Source organism: Saccoglossus kowalevskii, chromosome 21, assembly GCF_978046115.1.
Source record: "Saccoglossus kowalevskii chromosome 21, keSacKowa6.1, whole genome shotgun sequence".
NCBI classification, from domain to species: domain Eukaryota; kingdom Metazoa; phylum Hemichordata; class Enteropneusta; family Harrimaniidae; genus Saccoglossus; species Saccoglossus kowalevskii.
In genome coordinates, this window is record NC_140661.1 from 26,360,913 (window position 1) to 26,379,141 (window position 18,229).

An 18,229-nucleotide genomic window follows, 5' to 3' on the forward strand; every position below is an offset into this window, starting at 1 on the left:
TGTTGGTAATGGATGCATTATTTTAACATAATTGACGAGCTAAAATAGGCAGTCAACTACATTAAAGCGGGAGGGTCGTCACCTGCGCACGCGCGCAGGGGAATTGAGTCCCAGTCGACGATAACAACACAAGCTAAAAACGCAAAGGCTCATGGGTACGCGTTTATTTGTAAACAATGACACGCTATGGCCATCTGACGCATGCGCAGGTGACGACTCCCCTACTTCAAATTTATGAATAAAAGCGAGAGCTGAGATTATTATTTTTATGTTGCGCCCCTAGCGACGAAACGAATGAAAAAAACAGTCTTTCATGTCGTCCTGCAGTCGTCAGTATATGAAAAAAAATGTATTTTAAATGGCGGGAGACTACACATCCAAGCAGCATGTTCTATTTGAACCACATCTACGTCATTTTGACGTCACGGAAACGCTTCTTCGCGAGGGGGGCGCAACAAAATAGTGTATCTAAAACGACATCAATCTCAATTTGGAAGGACATTTTATTAGTAACATTTCTTTTTATAAAACGTGGAGGAAAACACATTTTATCTCAACTAATAATTTACACACAATGAATAAATATAAACGTGTTTAATACACATTTGGTTTTCACAATAATTTGTGACACAAAAAGCTGGCAGGAAGAAAAACCTTCTTTGTAAATTTAATAGGATTACTATTACTACTAATCGGAGTGTCACAAGGCATTGTAAAGTCAATACATTTATTGAATGAAAATTATTTCTTATCTCAGTGTAAGTCACTCAATTAGTTTCTGTACTCCACTGAACTACAATTAGTAGAATTTGTAATGTTCAAAACAAACCGTTTTGAAACGGTAAATCGTAATCCGTTCACTGTTAACGATGGATTTTAACATATTGATCCCAGATATACATCAATAATGAGTGATTACTTGACAATTTGGGGCAAATACACACAAAAAACACGTTTTAGATTGGGTAACGCGTTTTGTGATATCTACGGCTTTGATTGTTATTATCTGGACAATGGTTGCATTGAGTACCGGACGAAATCGACGCCTATTAAATTGAGAAAACATATTTACAATCATTCCTAATCTCTTTGTGGCTAATGGAGTCTGTACCATCCTAGCCTCGTTTATATCACAACACACACATTTTCAAGAAAAACGTATTTGCTAACTCTGTGATCGATGTCTGCTAAATTCTACAACATTCAACAACTGGTGACCAATATTGCCAATTATAATAATGATAATAATATGGCATGCATACATAATATAAATATGGTTAAACTCTATATTCTCTCACGTAGAACTGGTTGGGACTGTTATTAATTATGTACTGGGATTACGCCATTAATTTTCACTGACAGACGTTAAATAAGTGAATAATATATACAATTATTTCGACTCGTATAAAAATGCTTGCCTAATAAAAAAAAAGGTACGCCAAAATGACTACAAACATACTTCAGAAGTGTGTATTTTGTTACATGTAACAATGGCTATATATTTAAAATGAATATGTTCTTTATGTACAATATAATCACATACCAGACAGTGGGACAAGGAATTAAGTTAGATGTTTGTAACGAACTTCGCTTAATTCCTGGGTTTTTAGCAGCCCCATCAATGTTCACTGTATAAGAACATGTTTTGTCAGCGAAATACTCTCCTGGCCTTCACAGTCCGAGACCGACAATTCGACTTCGTAGGTAGCCCCTGCTTCTAGATCAGTAAAAAAATGGCTTTGGTGACTTCCTTCGACGTCGATGTAGCTAGTTGTATTCTCTCCGATTTTCCGATAGTAAACGCGGACTCCTTTCTCCGTGATATTTTTGCACTCATCGAACTGGACCAGATCCCACTCGACTAAAGCACTGCGTGGACTATAGCTTTGCACTGTGAAATTAGGAGCTGTATTCTCATCTGTAAACAAACAAATGTGCATGTGTTAACATGTTATTTTAGAGCTATAAACCATTGCTGATGTGGTCTGCTGTTCACCGCACGCGACGTGTTTCCCCCAAACCCATGATTAGGCTCTTGGCACTGTGGACAGTGAACTGCTACACTGCGAATTGCATTCATATAAAGTTTGTAAACTGTCACGAGGCGGAACTCATTTCAAAGCGTGCAATATCGAGTAGTATACCTCACTGGGTGAAGGTTTATTCCTGTTCATACCAACTTCATTTTAAATAGAATTCTGAGACATGGAATACTAAGTTGGCAACAGTTCTCTCCCGATGATTTTTTGATCTAGCAAAGTTCAATTATCAATATTTTCGAGGCGTGTTGGCATGGTACCTGTATCTGTTTTGTTTAAATGAGTTGACTCTGTTACCTTTCCGTTTGAACTCATAAATCGCGGCCGCTATCGAAATATCACGCATACAAACAAATGGCCGACCTACCCAATTTGTTACTGTCCGACCCATTATTGTATGAGAAAATATTTGAGAAAAGGTCACAAAATTGTGGCGGGCTTTGAATATAATTTTATAGAAATTCAAAACTGGGTAAAATGTTTACAACTTAAAACATGAAATGTGTCAGTCATATCTGCAAATATAGTTCTTATATGCTAGAAAAAAAAATGAAACACAAACAAATAAAAAAGTCTATACCGACTTACTATTACTGAAAAGCATTGTAATACGAGCCAACAAATGTTCTTATTTAGCCATAGCACTATAACCAAACGTCGGTGTTTAAAATGTTGAAATTTGGAGTGGCCCGCGCTTGAAATCAAGCTTTGTTTACATTTTACCATAGAATCGACAGTTAGCGGCAGAGTCTCAACTTCCAACATATAAGAATTTCTAAGCCAACTTTTGTTTTATGTAATTTACCGGCATCCATGATGGTGACTTCGTAGATGGTGTCTGATGGCTCACTGACTCCATGACTGGTATACGCCTCTACATAGAACGTGTAGTTTGTCAAGGGTAATAAGTCCCTGACCACGTAGCTGTCTACGTCACTGTCGACGGTGATAGTGTGTTCGGCACCATCTGTCGAGATAAATGCATATGTAAATATTGGGTATTGGAACCACGAATTGAAGATATCGTCACGAAATGAACAAATATGACATGAGTTCCGCCAAGGGACCTGCATACTGAGTATCAAAGCAGTTGAGCTCGCAGAGGCCAAAAATTGCATTTTCTACTAAAAATGACAAAAATAATCGCCAAAAATAGCCAATTAAAGACATCGTCACGAAATGAACAAATCTGGCAGAAATCCATCCAAGGTATCTACATACAAAACAGTTTCAGGATGAGACCCATGACTTCGTGTGATATTTTTGTTAAAATTTATTTCCCGGCGTTCTTCTCCATGTCCACATGTCATCTTCATTGTGCACATTCCGATATGAAAGACGTTACTTTTCTGACCCCCGTTAATGAAGAAACTCGAAAATAATATAATTCAACATTGCCTTCGACTTGTTTGCTATTTTTTTTACACACAATCGCTAATATAATGTGTTCAGATATTGCAAACATTGGAATAACAAAATTCAAGATTTCGATGACCAAATCAGTTTAGTTATTCTGAAATCGATACTTTGAGTGATTATTACTGACAAATAAAGACAAATATAATATTTGGAGTATTTCTAGATTTATTGAAATGTTGATTTTGATAGCCAGAAGTAATTTTATATATTTAAATGATAATGGTTTTGTTCAAAAATTAATTTAGAATCTTAAAATACAGTGCCACCAGGAAAAATATACAACATGTAGGCCGTAAAATTGATTTTTCAATGAGAAAAAAAGGCTGCAAAATAAAAGATGCCCGAATTGTGCCACACTGTCAAACTAAAACAATTCACAATGTTATAATCCCGACAATAATTTGAAAGGATCAAATAACTGGTATCACGACGAATATAATTGAAAACATTACCCGGGGTAACTTGATATATTACCTGGGTTGACTTGGTAATGTACATAGTACGATATGATGTCATCGATAGTATTCCTGAGCAGCGGCGCCTCCCACCACAGTGCAATAGACTCAGAAGACACAGCGAAGGCCGTAAGATTTCGAGGAGGACTTGGGAAATTACTTTGCATTGTAGCTGAAAGACACAAATATTGGAGTTATTGTTGTGGACTCTCACAGTAATTGCCGTCGATCGCCTTGAAACCCTTTATTTAAATGTGTTAATAAGTCATAGTTGGCTGACTACAATGGTTCTCTTCTATGCCATTTTAGTTGTTAAGATAGAAGCCTACTCATAATATGCGACAATTATAAGTAAAAAAAAAGTGTTTTTCTTGTATCCTCGGGGCAACCATCGCGATGAAAACAAAGGCAAGAAACTCGCAGAAAACGATACTTTGGGATGGTTGTTGAGACTCCCCTGAACAGTGTAACAAGACTATCCCTGTGTGTGTAACATATATAAATTTGGTTCTTCAGGATTACTTCAAAGTTGAGTTTGTGTTGTTTTCTCGAATTTTCACCGGCTCGACCAGAGTTCCACTGCAGCGCGCACAGAGTCCACAGAAATACTTGATACAGTGGTGCGCGTCTTAGCAACGTGGAACGTCTTGTGACGTAGCTCCGCCCCGAGGATTGGTATGACACAGACAGAAAAAGATGAAAAAAGTTCCATGTACTTAATTTACAGTATCAGTGAATTAAACTGCACTGACTATTATAAACTGTTACCAGTCATTTATAAACAGCATTCGTATACTTAGCTTCAACATATCCGTTATAATGAAACAAACACGATGAAAACAATTCATTAGTATGCATGCACAATCTTAGAATATTACATAATCGTCGACACCAGCAGCTAGTTTCAATCGACTTGAGTAAAATGTTACAAAGTTATAAGAAGAACATGCAATTAATGATGCAAATTAGGTAATTAAATAATTAATTAACTAGGGTCAGGCATTCAACAACAAAGTTTCAAACTTTGATTGCTAAGATAAAGAAAACAACCTGAACAAGTTAATAGTATGCTAATGACAATTAATATGCACAGATTGATTCTAAACTTGGGTCAGATATTCAACTAGACACATAGTATATGGATACAAAGTTTCAAGCCATTTGATTGCTAAGATACAGAGTAAACATCTCGAAACAGTTAAATAGTATGCTAATAAATAAGTAATATTCACAGATTAATTCCAAGCTAGAGTTAGGCATTCAACAAGACAACAAGCAGCATGTCCGCTGAGATAGCTCCCCTGTCAGCAATGCACATTCATTAAAGATATAAAGATATCATTAGAAAATAAACAAATCTGAGAGGTATACCCGAAGTACCTATATGTATAGTATCAAAGTAATCGGACTTGCTGTTTTCAACAAGAATTGGAAAATATAACTTTTTACCAAAAATGATCAAAATATTCATCAGAAATAGATTATTGAAGATATCATTACGAAATGAACAATCTGAGAGAGGTCTACGTGAGGTACCTATATGTATAATTCAAGGCAATCGGACTTGCGGTTTTCAACAAGAACTCGAAAAATTAAAAAGTTGACACGGACGACGGACGACGACGGACACCGGACGACAGACAACGACGGTCGCCGACGGACAATCACTCAGATGATGAGCTCCGCTCGACAAAGCTAAAAAGTATATGGATACAAAGATTCACGCCATGTGATTGTTAGGAAAAGAGTAAACACCCGCAACAGTTAAATAGTATACTAATAAGCTAATTAATATGCACAGATTAATTCAAAACTAGGGTCAGATATTCAACTAGATAGATGATAAATGGATACAAAATGGATACAGAATAATTAGAAACTATTATCAACTGTACGGGTGATATGCATCTACTAAGTTTCAACCCATTCAAGCAAACCGTTGTTACAATACACAGCACGGAAGTATTCAGGTCTGATGTGCATGACATATACCAAACAGTGGTATGTGTGTCCCAAGTGTCATTTTAATCAAGCCATTGAGATATCAAAGGAACTACATTTGACAGAGACATACACACGGACAAATTTGTATCATTAAAAATAAATACTTCCCGATTTCCTTTTAACTGGAGTGGATATTGATTCAAATTACAAAAAACAAAAACAAAAAAAAAACAGTACACTTCTTCATTATAAGTCTCAAATCCAAAGAGAAAAAGAACTCAATCAACTCATTAATAATCCAACTCGTTTGGCACGGGCGTACCCTACTACAATATAATTGACTGTGATATAAACTACCTTGATAGATGATAGGATACCAACTACTGTACTTGAAGATGTTTGTTTTTTACTCAAACGCTAGATTTTAAAATTGTTAGACATCAGATATGAATACCTATTCCCCTAAACGACCAGTTATGGTAGATTAACAATACTGTAATTGGACCACAAATGTTCTAGTTAAGACCACCGTCAAATAAAGACCCCCCACGTTTGAAAAATTTAATTTATAATCCTGAGTGAGTTCATTACACAGCTTTAAATAACCAGATATTAATTACCAGTTGGGATTTCCGGAATCTATCAGACAAATCACCGTGACACTTCCGTGCAGGGGGTAGGTACTCAATTAAATTCTTAAATGCGGATAATCAATATAAAGTTGAGAACCCCGAGAGTATCAACACAGAGTGGGAATTTTCTCACAAAATCTAAGGCCGTAATAGGTCTCATCTGATATATAGTTTTTTTGCATTCTCCGTGCTGGATGTGACGCCACATATGGAACTACCCTAACCCTATTATGTTTCAAATTACTCACCTGATTGGTGGTTCAGTGTTTTTATTGAGGTCCATGCAGATTTTGGACCTTCTCCTGCTGAAGTTGAAGCAGCCATTTGTACTTCATACACACAATCAGGATCCAGGTCCTCCGCTGTGTACTCGTATGTTGTGCCATTTGTAGTGACTGCCACGATATTTGAACAACTGTCCGCAGTCTTTTTGCGATAATAAATATTGTATCGGTTGATCATGCCGTTATTTTGCGCCAGTACGTCCCATGTGATCTCAATACTGGAACTGTCGATGGCGAGTAGATTGAAGGTGGGAGTCTCGTTTGGTGCTGTAAAATCAACCCATAGATGATACATGTTCAGAAGTCCAAGCCATATATCAATGTACCTGGCCGTGAATGCCGTTGGCATAGAAACCACACATAGGCAACAATACTTGACGAGATTACGTAGTCAATTTGATTCACTGGTACGTATTGAAAATCGAAAAGACATGCGCAACAGTGTAGTTATTAGTGTAACGTGTGTGTGTTTTTTCTTTTCTTTTAGTGTGGCGTCAAAAATGTTGATCAAAAATATTGAAAATTCTCAAACTTATGTTTTATTGTTTATTTAATCGTTAGTATCACCATAGATACCACTAATATCACCATAGATATACAGTATACAGGGGATCAAATCACTCACCCAAAATGGTTGTTGTCACTGTCACGGAATCTGAAGTATGGCTTGCTGCTACTCCTGAAAAGGCCACTACCTCTAGTATGTAGTTAGTGTGAGGTAGCAAACTATGTACGACACACGATGTGACGTCACTGGAAACCACTTTGACACCAGTCCGTCCACCTACAGGCATATGAAACACATTTGAACGTCTGTCGGTCTATAGTACGTATATAAGGAAGCAGATTCGTATTGCTTGACCATACTCCAACCACTGTATACGGTATGTGGTGTGGTTTACAGAGATTCGTGTTTTTTTTTTGCACACTCGCAAAAACGACATTGAGAATATGAGTTACATTCTAGCACGTATAAATTATATTATATATAATTGCATTTTGAAAACCCTGCGTGGGAAGATTACAAAATGAACACTTGTGGTGAGTTCGAACATGAACATATCAAAGACATTCGCTATATCAACTTATAGTTGCCACAGCGACGAAAGTGCAACCGCCCATTCTTCATGACATTGCAAATAAATTTATATGCTTAATGAGTAGAATCTTTGAAGGACGACCTGACTAGCGTGAGAGTTTTGGTAAAAAGCGAAGCGATATAGTACCCAGACTAGAGAACCCCGAAAGCATCTACTGAACTTAATTGTGGTCAAAAAGTGGTATATATTGGCATAAAATCAATTTCTATGAATTATAGAGAATCGATATTTACCGTATATTGGCTGGTAGTATACACTGTAGGCTATAAGTTGTTCTCCATCTATATTACGCGGTGCTTCCCATTCCAGAGCGATTGATGAAGTAGTCACAGGCGCCGCAAACACAATTACCGGTTCGTTTGGGTTTTTAACGGCTAAAAGGAAACATATTTGTATTAATTAATGCTCACATCGTCGTCCGTTTCATCCGTTAATCTGTCAGATTGAATACTAACATCTGATATGGTCCGTATATTGTCAACTTTTGATAAAAATATCATTCCCAAATGTTGACAACAATATTATACACTATCGAATATATATTATACGTAGTTCGTCGTCTTACGTATAGTGTTCTAATCTTTGACTAATATACACGCTTCGTGAATATTCATTAAAATATCCAATAAATGCATGAATATTAATTTAGCTAAAGTATCAAACGTATCATTGCAGGAAAATGGTTTATTTTGAATTAGCGACATTTTGAAGTAGCTAATTTACAAATTAGCTAAAATAACATGTTAGCTAAAATAACATGTTAGCTAAAATAACATATTTTTTCAGTAATGCGTTACACGCTTGTTAAAACAATAAGCAGTCTCGGCTGGCAACGCTCACACCATGGAACTATAGTTCCATGCTCACACCTACGTCTTGGAACCACTCAACTTCCAATTTGAAGGGCGGTAGTCGTCGCGCCACGTCTCATTCGATAAGGGACTCAAAGCGACGTATACAACGCGTGTGAAATACATTGTTTATTTACATGAAATTCGAACACGCGCTGCGCGGCGACCACCGCGCTTTAAGATACCCATTTTCCTGATACTACTGTCACCGACGGTATCGTCAATATTTAATAACTTTCGTCCAAATTTGAATTCTGTCACTAATTTGTTAAAATGTAGATATAACGTCAAACTTGCCCGAAAAAGACTCTTGATAATTTCAAAATTTCCTTTTCAAACCTGAGTGAGAGCATACGTAAATGACAATCCACAACGACGGGGGACTTTCTGAACCATGTCAAGACACCAAACGCTGCGCAAACACGTTACGTGCCGTGTGCAACTTATTAGGTAGAATTTCTTGTCAGTGGTGTTATGTGTTCCATATGAACAACTAAACTAAACTTACAAATCTCTATCGTCAATAAAGCAACAGCTGTTATCCGTCCACTGCTATTTTCGGCCACACATTGGTAGACGCCCTCGTCTGACTCCTTTGGGTTCTTGCGTACATTGCTAATAACCAAGTCTCTATTCGTCGGCATGAAAAAGCGGCCGCTGTATCGGATAGCTTCACCGTTGTAGTACCATGTTATCTCAGGCTCCGGCACACCATATACCACGCATGTAAATCTTGCCGTCGTTTGGAGCGGAATGATTTGTGATTCAGGCACACTCAGGAATTCTGGCGGTACTGTGGTAGAGAGTTGACAGATCAGATACAAAGGCATGTAACACTAATCACCTTGCCCACCACGTTGCATGTTGCTAAGTAACGCCAAACAATACATGCCAAACAAATACGAAACACCTCACATCACAGAGAACAAAAATCGTATATGCATATACGAAAACAAACACACCAAAATGGTCTTGGTAAGAGATTGATAAATTAATGAGCTATTGCATAAACATATTATAAACTTAGGTCCAGGAACGATGATGTTAGGAAAATCATTACTTTAAATATACAACACGGGGCACATTGCGATTAATTCAGAAGTAAAGATGAACTATAGATGACACGAAATGCACATTTGTAGCATTTGCAGAATGCGTTACAAACTGTAAATTTAAATCTTTGCTAGAAGGGCACACTGTGAAAACTGTCAGGCGCTTCGTAAAACAGTTTTAGTGCAGTCAGCCTCTCGTGTTGCCATCTACATGATCACGGTATTTTCCTGCTCAGATACATGAAAAAGCTCATACCAATAATTACATTTCTATAAACGAAAATGTTAGCGTTTGGGTGAATTTCTCCGAAAAAAGAAACCACATGTAGGTAAACAGATGCTCGTCATTTCAAATGCCTACAAAAAAGGATGTCAACAAAAATCACACTCTCCCTTGCAGAGTCTTCTTGACCTAGGGGGCCACAGAGAGCTGCAACTAGACTCTGCCACAGGCGACATTTTACACCAAAATTGTTGGTATTCCGCGTTTTTTTTAATTCATTTGTTTCTGATATCCTAAGCTTCAGTTGAAAAAAATGGGTGTTATTTAAAATAAATATGTCAAATATGTTTACATTCAGTGCTAAAATCTTTTCAAAATGATAAAATAATGAAAAAGTAGATCGTGCGGTAGGAGACGTAGATGTGAATCGTCAGTTCAAATCGTCTGTGCGTTCGCGTCGTTGCCTCGGGGTGACGCGGGCGCCTCGCGCCTGCCCAGTTTTCGTTCGCCTGCTATATGACGTCACAACTGGGCGATGTTAGGAAAAAGATAGCGAACTAGGAAATCGATGATAAGTACAAACGTGTTTAGGTAATTTTCTCAAACATAAAATGCCAGTGGGCGTGATTTCAAAATAAATTTTATACATTTTATACGATTTTCGCTCGCATAGCAACGGACCAATACATCTACTTTCTGCCACGTCGTTTGAGGCACCCTACGAAGCGACGCAAACGCACTCAGGACAAAGCAAAATGTAGGTCCGGTCATTAATATTTAAATTAGCCTGTGGCAGAGACTAGTGGGACGTTCCCTCGCGACTACCTAGCTTAGTGATAAAAGACCAATAGTCTCTGCGACGGAGAATGCAAAAATTACAGAAGTGTCTAAGCGAGAGTTGCCCGGATCTACAGGTACTTGTCAAAAATCAAAACTTCATACATGAGTCTAACCACGAGCTGACGTAATTTACGTACGCCCTGACACATCGCGGTTCAGATAAAACGCGGTGAAAAAAAAACATTTAATGCTGTTAGGCTAATTTTGATATGAGACCTCAATTCAGACCTCCTCAATTACACAGCACGGATTAATAATTAGGAAGGACACGTCAGCCTGCTAGCGACGAAGACTTTCTGTTACACAAAAATAAGTAGATGGTAGTAAGGTATGCCGTTGAAATAACCTACTGTCTGATTAAGCTGCCGTTTGTCATATAAAAGTTATCAACGCTAATGACGGGCGACCTAAATCGACGCTGGGGATGAAGCTCCTCGTTGCTGGGAGGACGTGACTTAAAGGAACGCGGTGTTCCCGTAGTTCATCGCGTATTGTTTTGTGGTAAATAACATTGGCTAGATGTCGTCTTACCAAGAATATCCAGATTTATTACAGCAAAAAGATTGATATCCATTGACGGGATGGTCACCTCACACTTATACACACCAGCCATTGCAATGTTTAATTCTTCTAACTTTAGATTTGTCTCGCCGTGTGGTACAAATTTATTTGATGATAACGGAAGTCCGCCTATGAATAAAAAAGAAGGTGATATGAAAACATACAATTTGGTATACCAGATGTCAACACGTATTTAAAACAGAACATAAAACATACTTTCGCGAGTCTGGCAATTGGGCAGAGTGCAATCCTGTTTGTAACGCTGTGAGAGCATATATGGTTATGCATATATATATATGGTTAAATTATGATTATTATTACATTATTCGATTTACTAGTAATAAACCATATGTATTAATATAAAAATACAGACCTTTGTACCAGGTGACGAACGGCACTGCTTCGTCTGTTGAGCAACTGTCAACAAGGCACTCCAATGTTACACTGGTTCCAGATAACGAAACAATGCTATTTGGTGCGGACAGTATCTTGGGCGTTCTGTTGTCTGGACAGCTCTCGTCTTTAGACGCGGATTCCTCTCGGTTATGGATACTAAAAGTCGCGGTGGAACTCATTTTTCTGAAGAAAGTATTTTCAGCTATACAAGAATACTCTCCTACGTCGCTTGGTTGAAAATTGATAATTTGAAGAACTCCCTGTGGCAGGACCACGTATCTGAAGACATGTTATCGATGGAATTATGACATTATTGCGTGTGTATGATAAGTTGTTTGGAAAACTTGTTAGGGTTTAATGGAAATGAGTATGGTTCCTGTGAGAATCGACAATCTTGTTATTTTGGGTTTGTGTTACGTTGCATGTGACTAGACAAGGGTATGAACAGCTTTTCATGTATTGGCAGATTCTGTCCTCTATTTGGGTCGGGGTTGAAAATATACTAGTACTTCCTATGACGTACTGTACATTTTTGCCGCTGTCAACATACACTGTTTAATACTGTGGAAATATGCATTTGATAAATACATACTAGTAATCCTACGATATTTTCTCTTAGGTTGACGTCAACAGACACTCGCGATTATCGCCAGGGTAGCATCAATCTTCGCTTGCGGCGCGGATTGATACAAACACTCTGGTGGTAATCACTCGTGTATACTGACTTCGACCTAAGAAAAAATATCGTGGGTATATGGATAATTATCAAACGATCATGTGACCAGTTTTTTCATTAACATGGAGTGTCTCCTACTTGCGAGATAATAATTTGGTTTATTTGTGTTTAACAGGTAATTTGGCTCAAAACTATGTTATTGATACTGAATCAGGTTGATCGGTAATACTGTATCATATAATATGTTTTGCGTTTGCTATGTTCCTCTCCTACGTCACAATGGTGGAGGCAGTCGACGTGTCAATTCCGCCTGGTACCCATATCGCGTTAATTTGCTCGTAATGTAATCTTAGCGTAATGTAATATTTGGGAAACTGCATGTTTACCGATAATATTGCTAGTTCAGTTATGCATGAAGAATAACAATACCGGTATATTCGTAAGACTCGGACAAACTGTCAGATTAAGGATACACGATTTTTTAATCGGAAAACTTTGTCAAAGAAAAAAAAACGAAATATAGAGCAAAGGCGACTCTGTTCACCAGAGGGCAGCATACTATCCAGACCGTCATCATACCTTGTTTGCTTTGTGCTGTGAAATAATAGGATGAGAAGGAATCCAAAGAAATGTTGGAAAAGTTGAACGCATTGCGACGACCCTGGCGATTTGAGCACAGCAAATGCATGACATACTTATTTTCAGTGCTATTTCTAAAATTGTGTTTAGATTAAGAGTCTATGTTCCTCTGCAATTGAATGAAAATATATTACCTGTAGCTCTTAGGTAGGTCGACACCATTTTTCTGCCAAAAGATTGTATGTTCGGGAATCGATTCTTGCACTAAGCATCTCAGTCGCACAGGTCTTCCCGCGAGAACAACGCGAGATCTTGGTCTCAGTATTGGCCTTGACAGTGCTTCAAAACACCAAGAAACAGTAATTACGTTTAGCATGGAAACTGAATACTAGTAAACAAAATATATAATTCGAAGCCCCAATTTCGACAGTCTAGAAATGTTGACGTTCAATCTCGAAATTTTGAAAGGCTATAACGAAATTAAGAACATTTTGTCTGAAGCAGAAAAAAATGTCGTACACTTGTTCTAACGTTTTTTGTAATATTGTCTAAACACTGACACTGAAAAATATAATAAAGATTGTTAAATCGAGTTTTAATATAAGCGGTATAACACACAGAAAAATACAATATACTAAAAACACAAAATTAACGAGAACACGTAATGAAAATTGGCAATTTTATGCATATGCAGAACCAAATAAATCAGAGAATATGCAAATTAGAAAACAAGTGTCTATACATTGAATGAACATTTAGTTTTATTCTGCATTGTTTATATTATTATAAATCTTAATCAAATGTGTCCACCAACATACAGTATCAAACAACAATATTCAAATTCCACTGTCTTCTCCGTATTTTATCTTCAAAGTAGAGGTCTGGAAATTTAAATAATTTCACACAGCGACGGATTTAATGTGTACTATCAGGGGATAAATCTCTCTCTCTCGGGGTCTCCACACTGTCAGGGGGGAAACTCGTCTCGTCTCTCTATCTCGTCCCCTTGAGGTACGGGATCGGGAAAGTCACTTATACTTTACAGTCAAATAAGACACACACAACGAAATACGTTTCAGCTCTCGTCTTAGTCGGTCAATCGAGCACTCTATCAGACACAGCGCCCTGGGGAAAAGTCCCCAAGACTATCCAAGGCTGACCCAAGACTCGCCCAAGACTGGACTGCCTCAAGGCTCGCCCCAGGACTCTCTTGGACTCTCGACTCGACTCGACTGCGTCTGTCGTGGAGTATTCGCCAAGACCAACTCAAACTCTCTTTATTCATTTTCAAAACTCTAACCAATTACAAAACAGTAAAAAGACTCTAGGGCGTAACCTTCAATCATAAAGCCAATCAAACTAAGTACTGAATACGTCATATCTTTTGATTAATCGTTCACTACATTAATAACTATGAATACCAACTGTCAGAATCGCGACGGATATCTCGTAATTAGTTCCAAATCACTGAGCCAAGTTCCGTCCAAAACTTCAAATAGACCTAAACGATGACAGACATAACACAGCAATTCGCTAATAATCAGCTAATTAAGTCGGTCAACAGATACGCGAAAACAAATTCATGACAGTACTCTAATAATACTCTAATTACTAACATTGTAATATTTGTCATAATGGTACCTACTGGCGAGTTGTATATTCCCAAACGTGAATATGGTTCCATAGCTGTTAGTCGCAAGACAAGTATATGTGCCTTCGTAGAATCTTTCGGACAATTCCGATTCCTTTGTCGCGTCAAAATATAGTGACCCATTCGCAAGAATACGCACGTGTTCGTCATTGTTAATTATTATATCATCTTTCTTCCAAGTGATCGTGACAGGATCTTCGCCTCCAGCTGCGCAGTCCCAAGTGAACGGGAGACCGGTTTCAACAACAATATTGCCAGGTTCCACTACGAAGTGGAGTTCACTCATGTCAGACGTGCCTGTGAGAAAAAAAAAGACACAATGTGTTATTTATGCTAGGTATAGTTCTAGTTTTCCGGACACTTACAGACAATCAGGGCGACAAATAGAATAATTTAACTAGAACATCCTATGGAAAGACTAGTAGATATTTCACTATTGTTGCCGGGGCGAGCACTGAAGTTGATTACTATTAAATCACACTGCGAGACGAACGTGGTACTTCATATATAGTAGGGGTACCGTGGTGGTAGTGGTGGTCCAGACAGTCGAGGATAATCTATGGGACCGAGAAAATCAGCTAAATTAAAAGAAATCGGGGTTATCAAGATTTAATTCAGGGAACTGTCATCTGAACTGCGCATGTACGGATTCTACTGTCACTGTTCTTCGGTTTGTTTCGACATAAATCGTAAATACTGCGTGCTACACGTAGTAATTTTAGACTCAATGTATAGTACTTTATCGTCATAATTACGCACTATGGCCAAGTCCCACACATAACTTGTTAGGTCGTGGTTGTGCAATTAGCTTGCCACACAATGCATACAAGAATTTTAGCTGCTGTCTAAAACTAGTCGCTATGTAAAAATCCGGCGAATCTTGTCTACATACGTGCACAACGTTGGCATGAGAAGTTGAGCGTTCTAATGATAATTCAATTGCCAAGTTCAACTAAGTTCTTCTTCTAGTTCTGAGTACATTCTTCTGACTTTTTCGTAATATTTCATGTAGTTTTACTGTTTCTGTAACTCGCCAAACTTTTTGGTGCAGTGCGATCGATTTTTGTATTTCACATGGGATCCATAGCAAACATGATGCGACCGATGTGACGACTGTGACGATTTAATCTGGAACAATCTATAAAGAGACTTATGAACCAAGTTTCGAATTAAGTAGTTATCCAACCTTATTGGAAAATAAGGCGGCATACCTTCCGGTGGCTAGATCCGAGCCGACATGCTATATTGTTGGAATCGTATACCGTAATTGCTAGGTTGTGGTGTCTGCCCGCCATAATCCGATCCCATTCAATGTACCGTTGTGAAGCGAATGATATCTTTGATGTTTTAAACCATGTGCCGGTTCATTGATCGCACGCTGTGTTTTCGCCAGTGATGACATCCCATCGAATGTTATTCCGCCGTTGCGAGTCTTGTCTGATACATACCATATGTCAGCGTGACATTATATTTAGTCGGCATAATAAACATATACCGTCTAGAAGGGGTGAAGTAAAAACAAAAATGTTTTGTTTTTTTTTCATTCCACATCATTGTCCAATGTCATGTTACTTTTCTAAAGTTCCGAAATGGTTTAATAAAACGGTGTATTGTGCGGCTTTTTGGTACATAATCTGAATTAAAGATTTCCGGCAGGGAAAGCATTTACATTACGTGAAATTAGCATAATTTTCTTGGAGAAAAAAACAAATCGAGAAATGTTCACTGCCTGAATATTTTTTATAATTGACCAGATTTGTACGCCAGAAAATATAAAAATGATACAATTGACGAATGTTAATATAGAGTACAAACACAAGTGGTGGAACGGCGACGTTTCAATTCCAAACTCTGTGTCAACGACAATTAAAAAAAACGTATTTCACTAAGAGAGATGTTTGAAAGATCTGACCATGTATAACTGACGCTAAAAAATAACGAATCGCAATTTTAGTTGGTCCGTTGTCGCCGTTTTTATTATAAAAGCGTTAATATACAATGTTCGCGATGGAAACAACCTTATCGGATTCAAAGTTCAAATTGAATCAGATAAAAAAATGACCTATGTTTCCTGTATTTGACTTGTTTGATTTTTTCACGAAAACAATATAAGTTGAAAATTACCTTTTACGCAAGTGACTGCCAATAACAGTTGTGTACACACCACCAAATAAAAACTGCGCTTTGACGTCCTGTATGCCATTTCCAACCAGACAATTCTAAAGTAAGTGTTCAAGTGTCGATGGCATTAACCAATCTACTATTAAATGTCAAGGACATCAACTAGCATGCTTCTGATTTACAACTGCGCATTTCAACTGCGCAACTGTTGAATCTTGTGCTTGAAATATGCCAATACATATAAGGCGCGCGACTACTGGGCATTATAGTACATTTTTTTATTCCATTCATGTATTTGCCAGTAAAAGTCATTTGAGAATTACAAAGGTATGTGAGCATTGCTGTTCGCTCACTGGAACTAATATCTCTATGGGGGGTCCTAGTTGGTTCTACTTGTGTATTAGTTTAAATGTCACAATACTTTGATTTGTTGCGCCATTTCTGATGAAACAAGTTCCATAATATTTGATGGGGTTTCTCTACTGTGCAATCAGTCAAAAAAAACTTTTAATTTATATAATTTGGTATGATTACAAATAATTGTTTATGTATTTTTTCGTAAATATTTGACTTAAATATATATAGATTTCCATTGGCGACAATATGGAATTAATTATGCAAGCTTATTTTGTGAAAAGTGAAGTTGGCATAATTTACTTTAACTTAGGTTCAAATAAGTTGTTGACATCTGCATCTCTATGCTAAACCACGATATATATGCAAATAAATAACGAGATCATGCAACAGGTTGATCCAACAAAATTCAATCATCGTCAGAATACCCAGAATGCACGAGTTCACAAGTTGTGACATGTGTGTTGAAGGCATTTAATGAATGGGATAATATCAGGGTCGTTATTTGCCTCAAATGCATTTCTATTATTAAAAAGTATTCAACGCTAAGCTACATACAAGAATGTACCTGATTGGCTGTTCAACCCATAATACATAATAGTCAGACCAATCAGAGAGCAGCTTGTTTTGAACATTTTTTTTTTCGACGTATCCTGTTCTTATTTGTATATGTATGCTTCGACCATCTAAGTATTCAAACTGGATGAGTGCGGCTACGATATTTATTTTTTTTCAAAATAGTCTTCTACTATGTTTAAGTTTGAATCGTTTCGTCCTATTAAACACAGACTATACTGCGTGACTGTTGACAGAGGCGGTCACTGTTCGCCAAAAGCACGCCCACATTGATGAAAAATAAGACAATGTCCTCCAATGTCCTATGGTGTCATCGACGAAAGATGCTCCGAATCGCGTCTCTGCAGTCGTGTATAAAGTACAGTTATAAATTGATAATTTGATCGCATTTGATGTGCCGCTTCCGTGCAACTGATCTCCCTGAGGTTTAAAACTATGTGTCTGATCAATTATTTCATGCTGTGATTTCGCCATCT

At 37.6% G+C, this 18,229-nt stretch overlaps 1 protein-coding gene across 1 annotated transcript; it reads right to left on the reverse strand.

Annotated features, from left to right (window-relative positions):
* Positions 1 to 487: 487 nt before the first annotated feature.
* LOC100369833 (protogenin-like) lies at positions 488 to 17,069 on the reverse strand. The gene is made up of 12 exons (XM_002738776.4): positions 16,827 to 17,069; positions 14,697 to 14,999; positions 13,246 to 13,390; positions 11,774 to 12,075; positions 11,371 to 11,529; positions 9,233 to 9,517; positions 8,107 to 8,247; positions 7,399 to 7,557; positions 6,738 to 7,040; positions 3,933 to 4,085; positions 2,845 to 3,006; positions 488 to 1,918 (listed from the first exon to the last, which is right to left on the reverse strand). Exons 1-12 carry the CDS (start codon positions 16,903 to 16,905, stop codon positions 1,626 to 1,628), a joined length of 2,484 nt encoding a protein of 827 aa, XP_002738822.3. The 5' UTR covers positions 16,906 to 17,069; the 3' UTR covers positions 488 to 1,625.
* Positions 17,070 to 18,229: the final 1,160 nt, after the last annotated feature.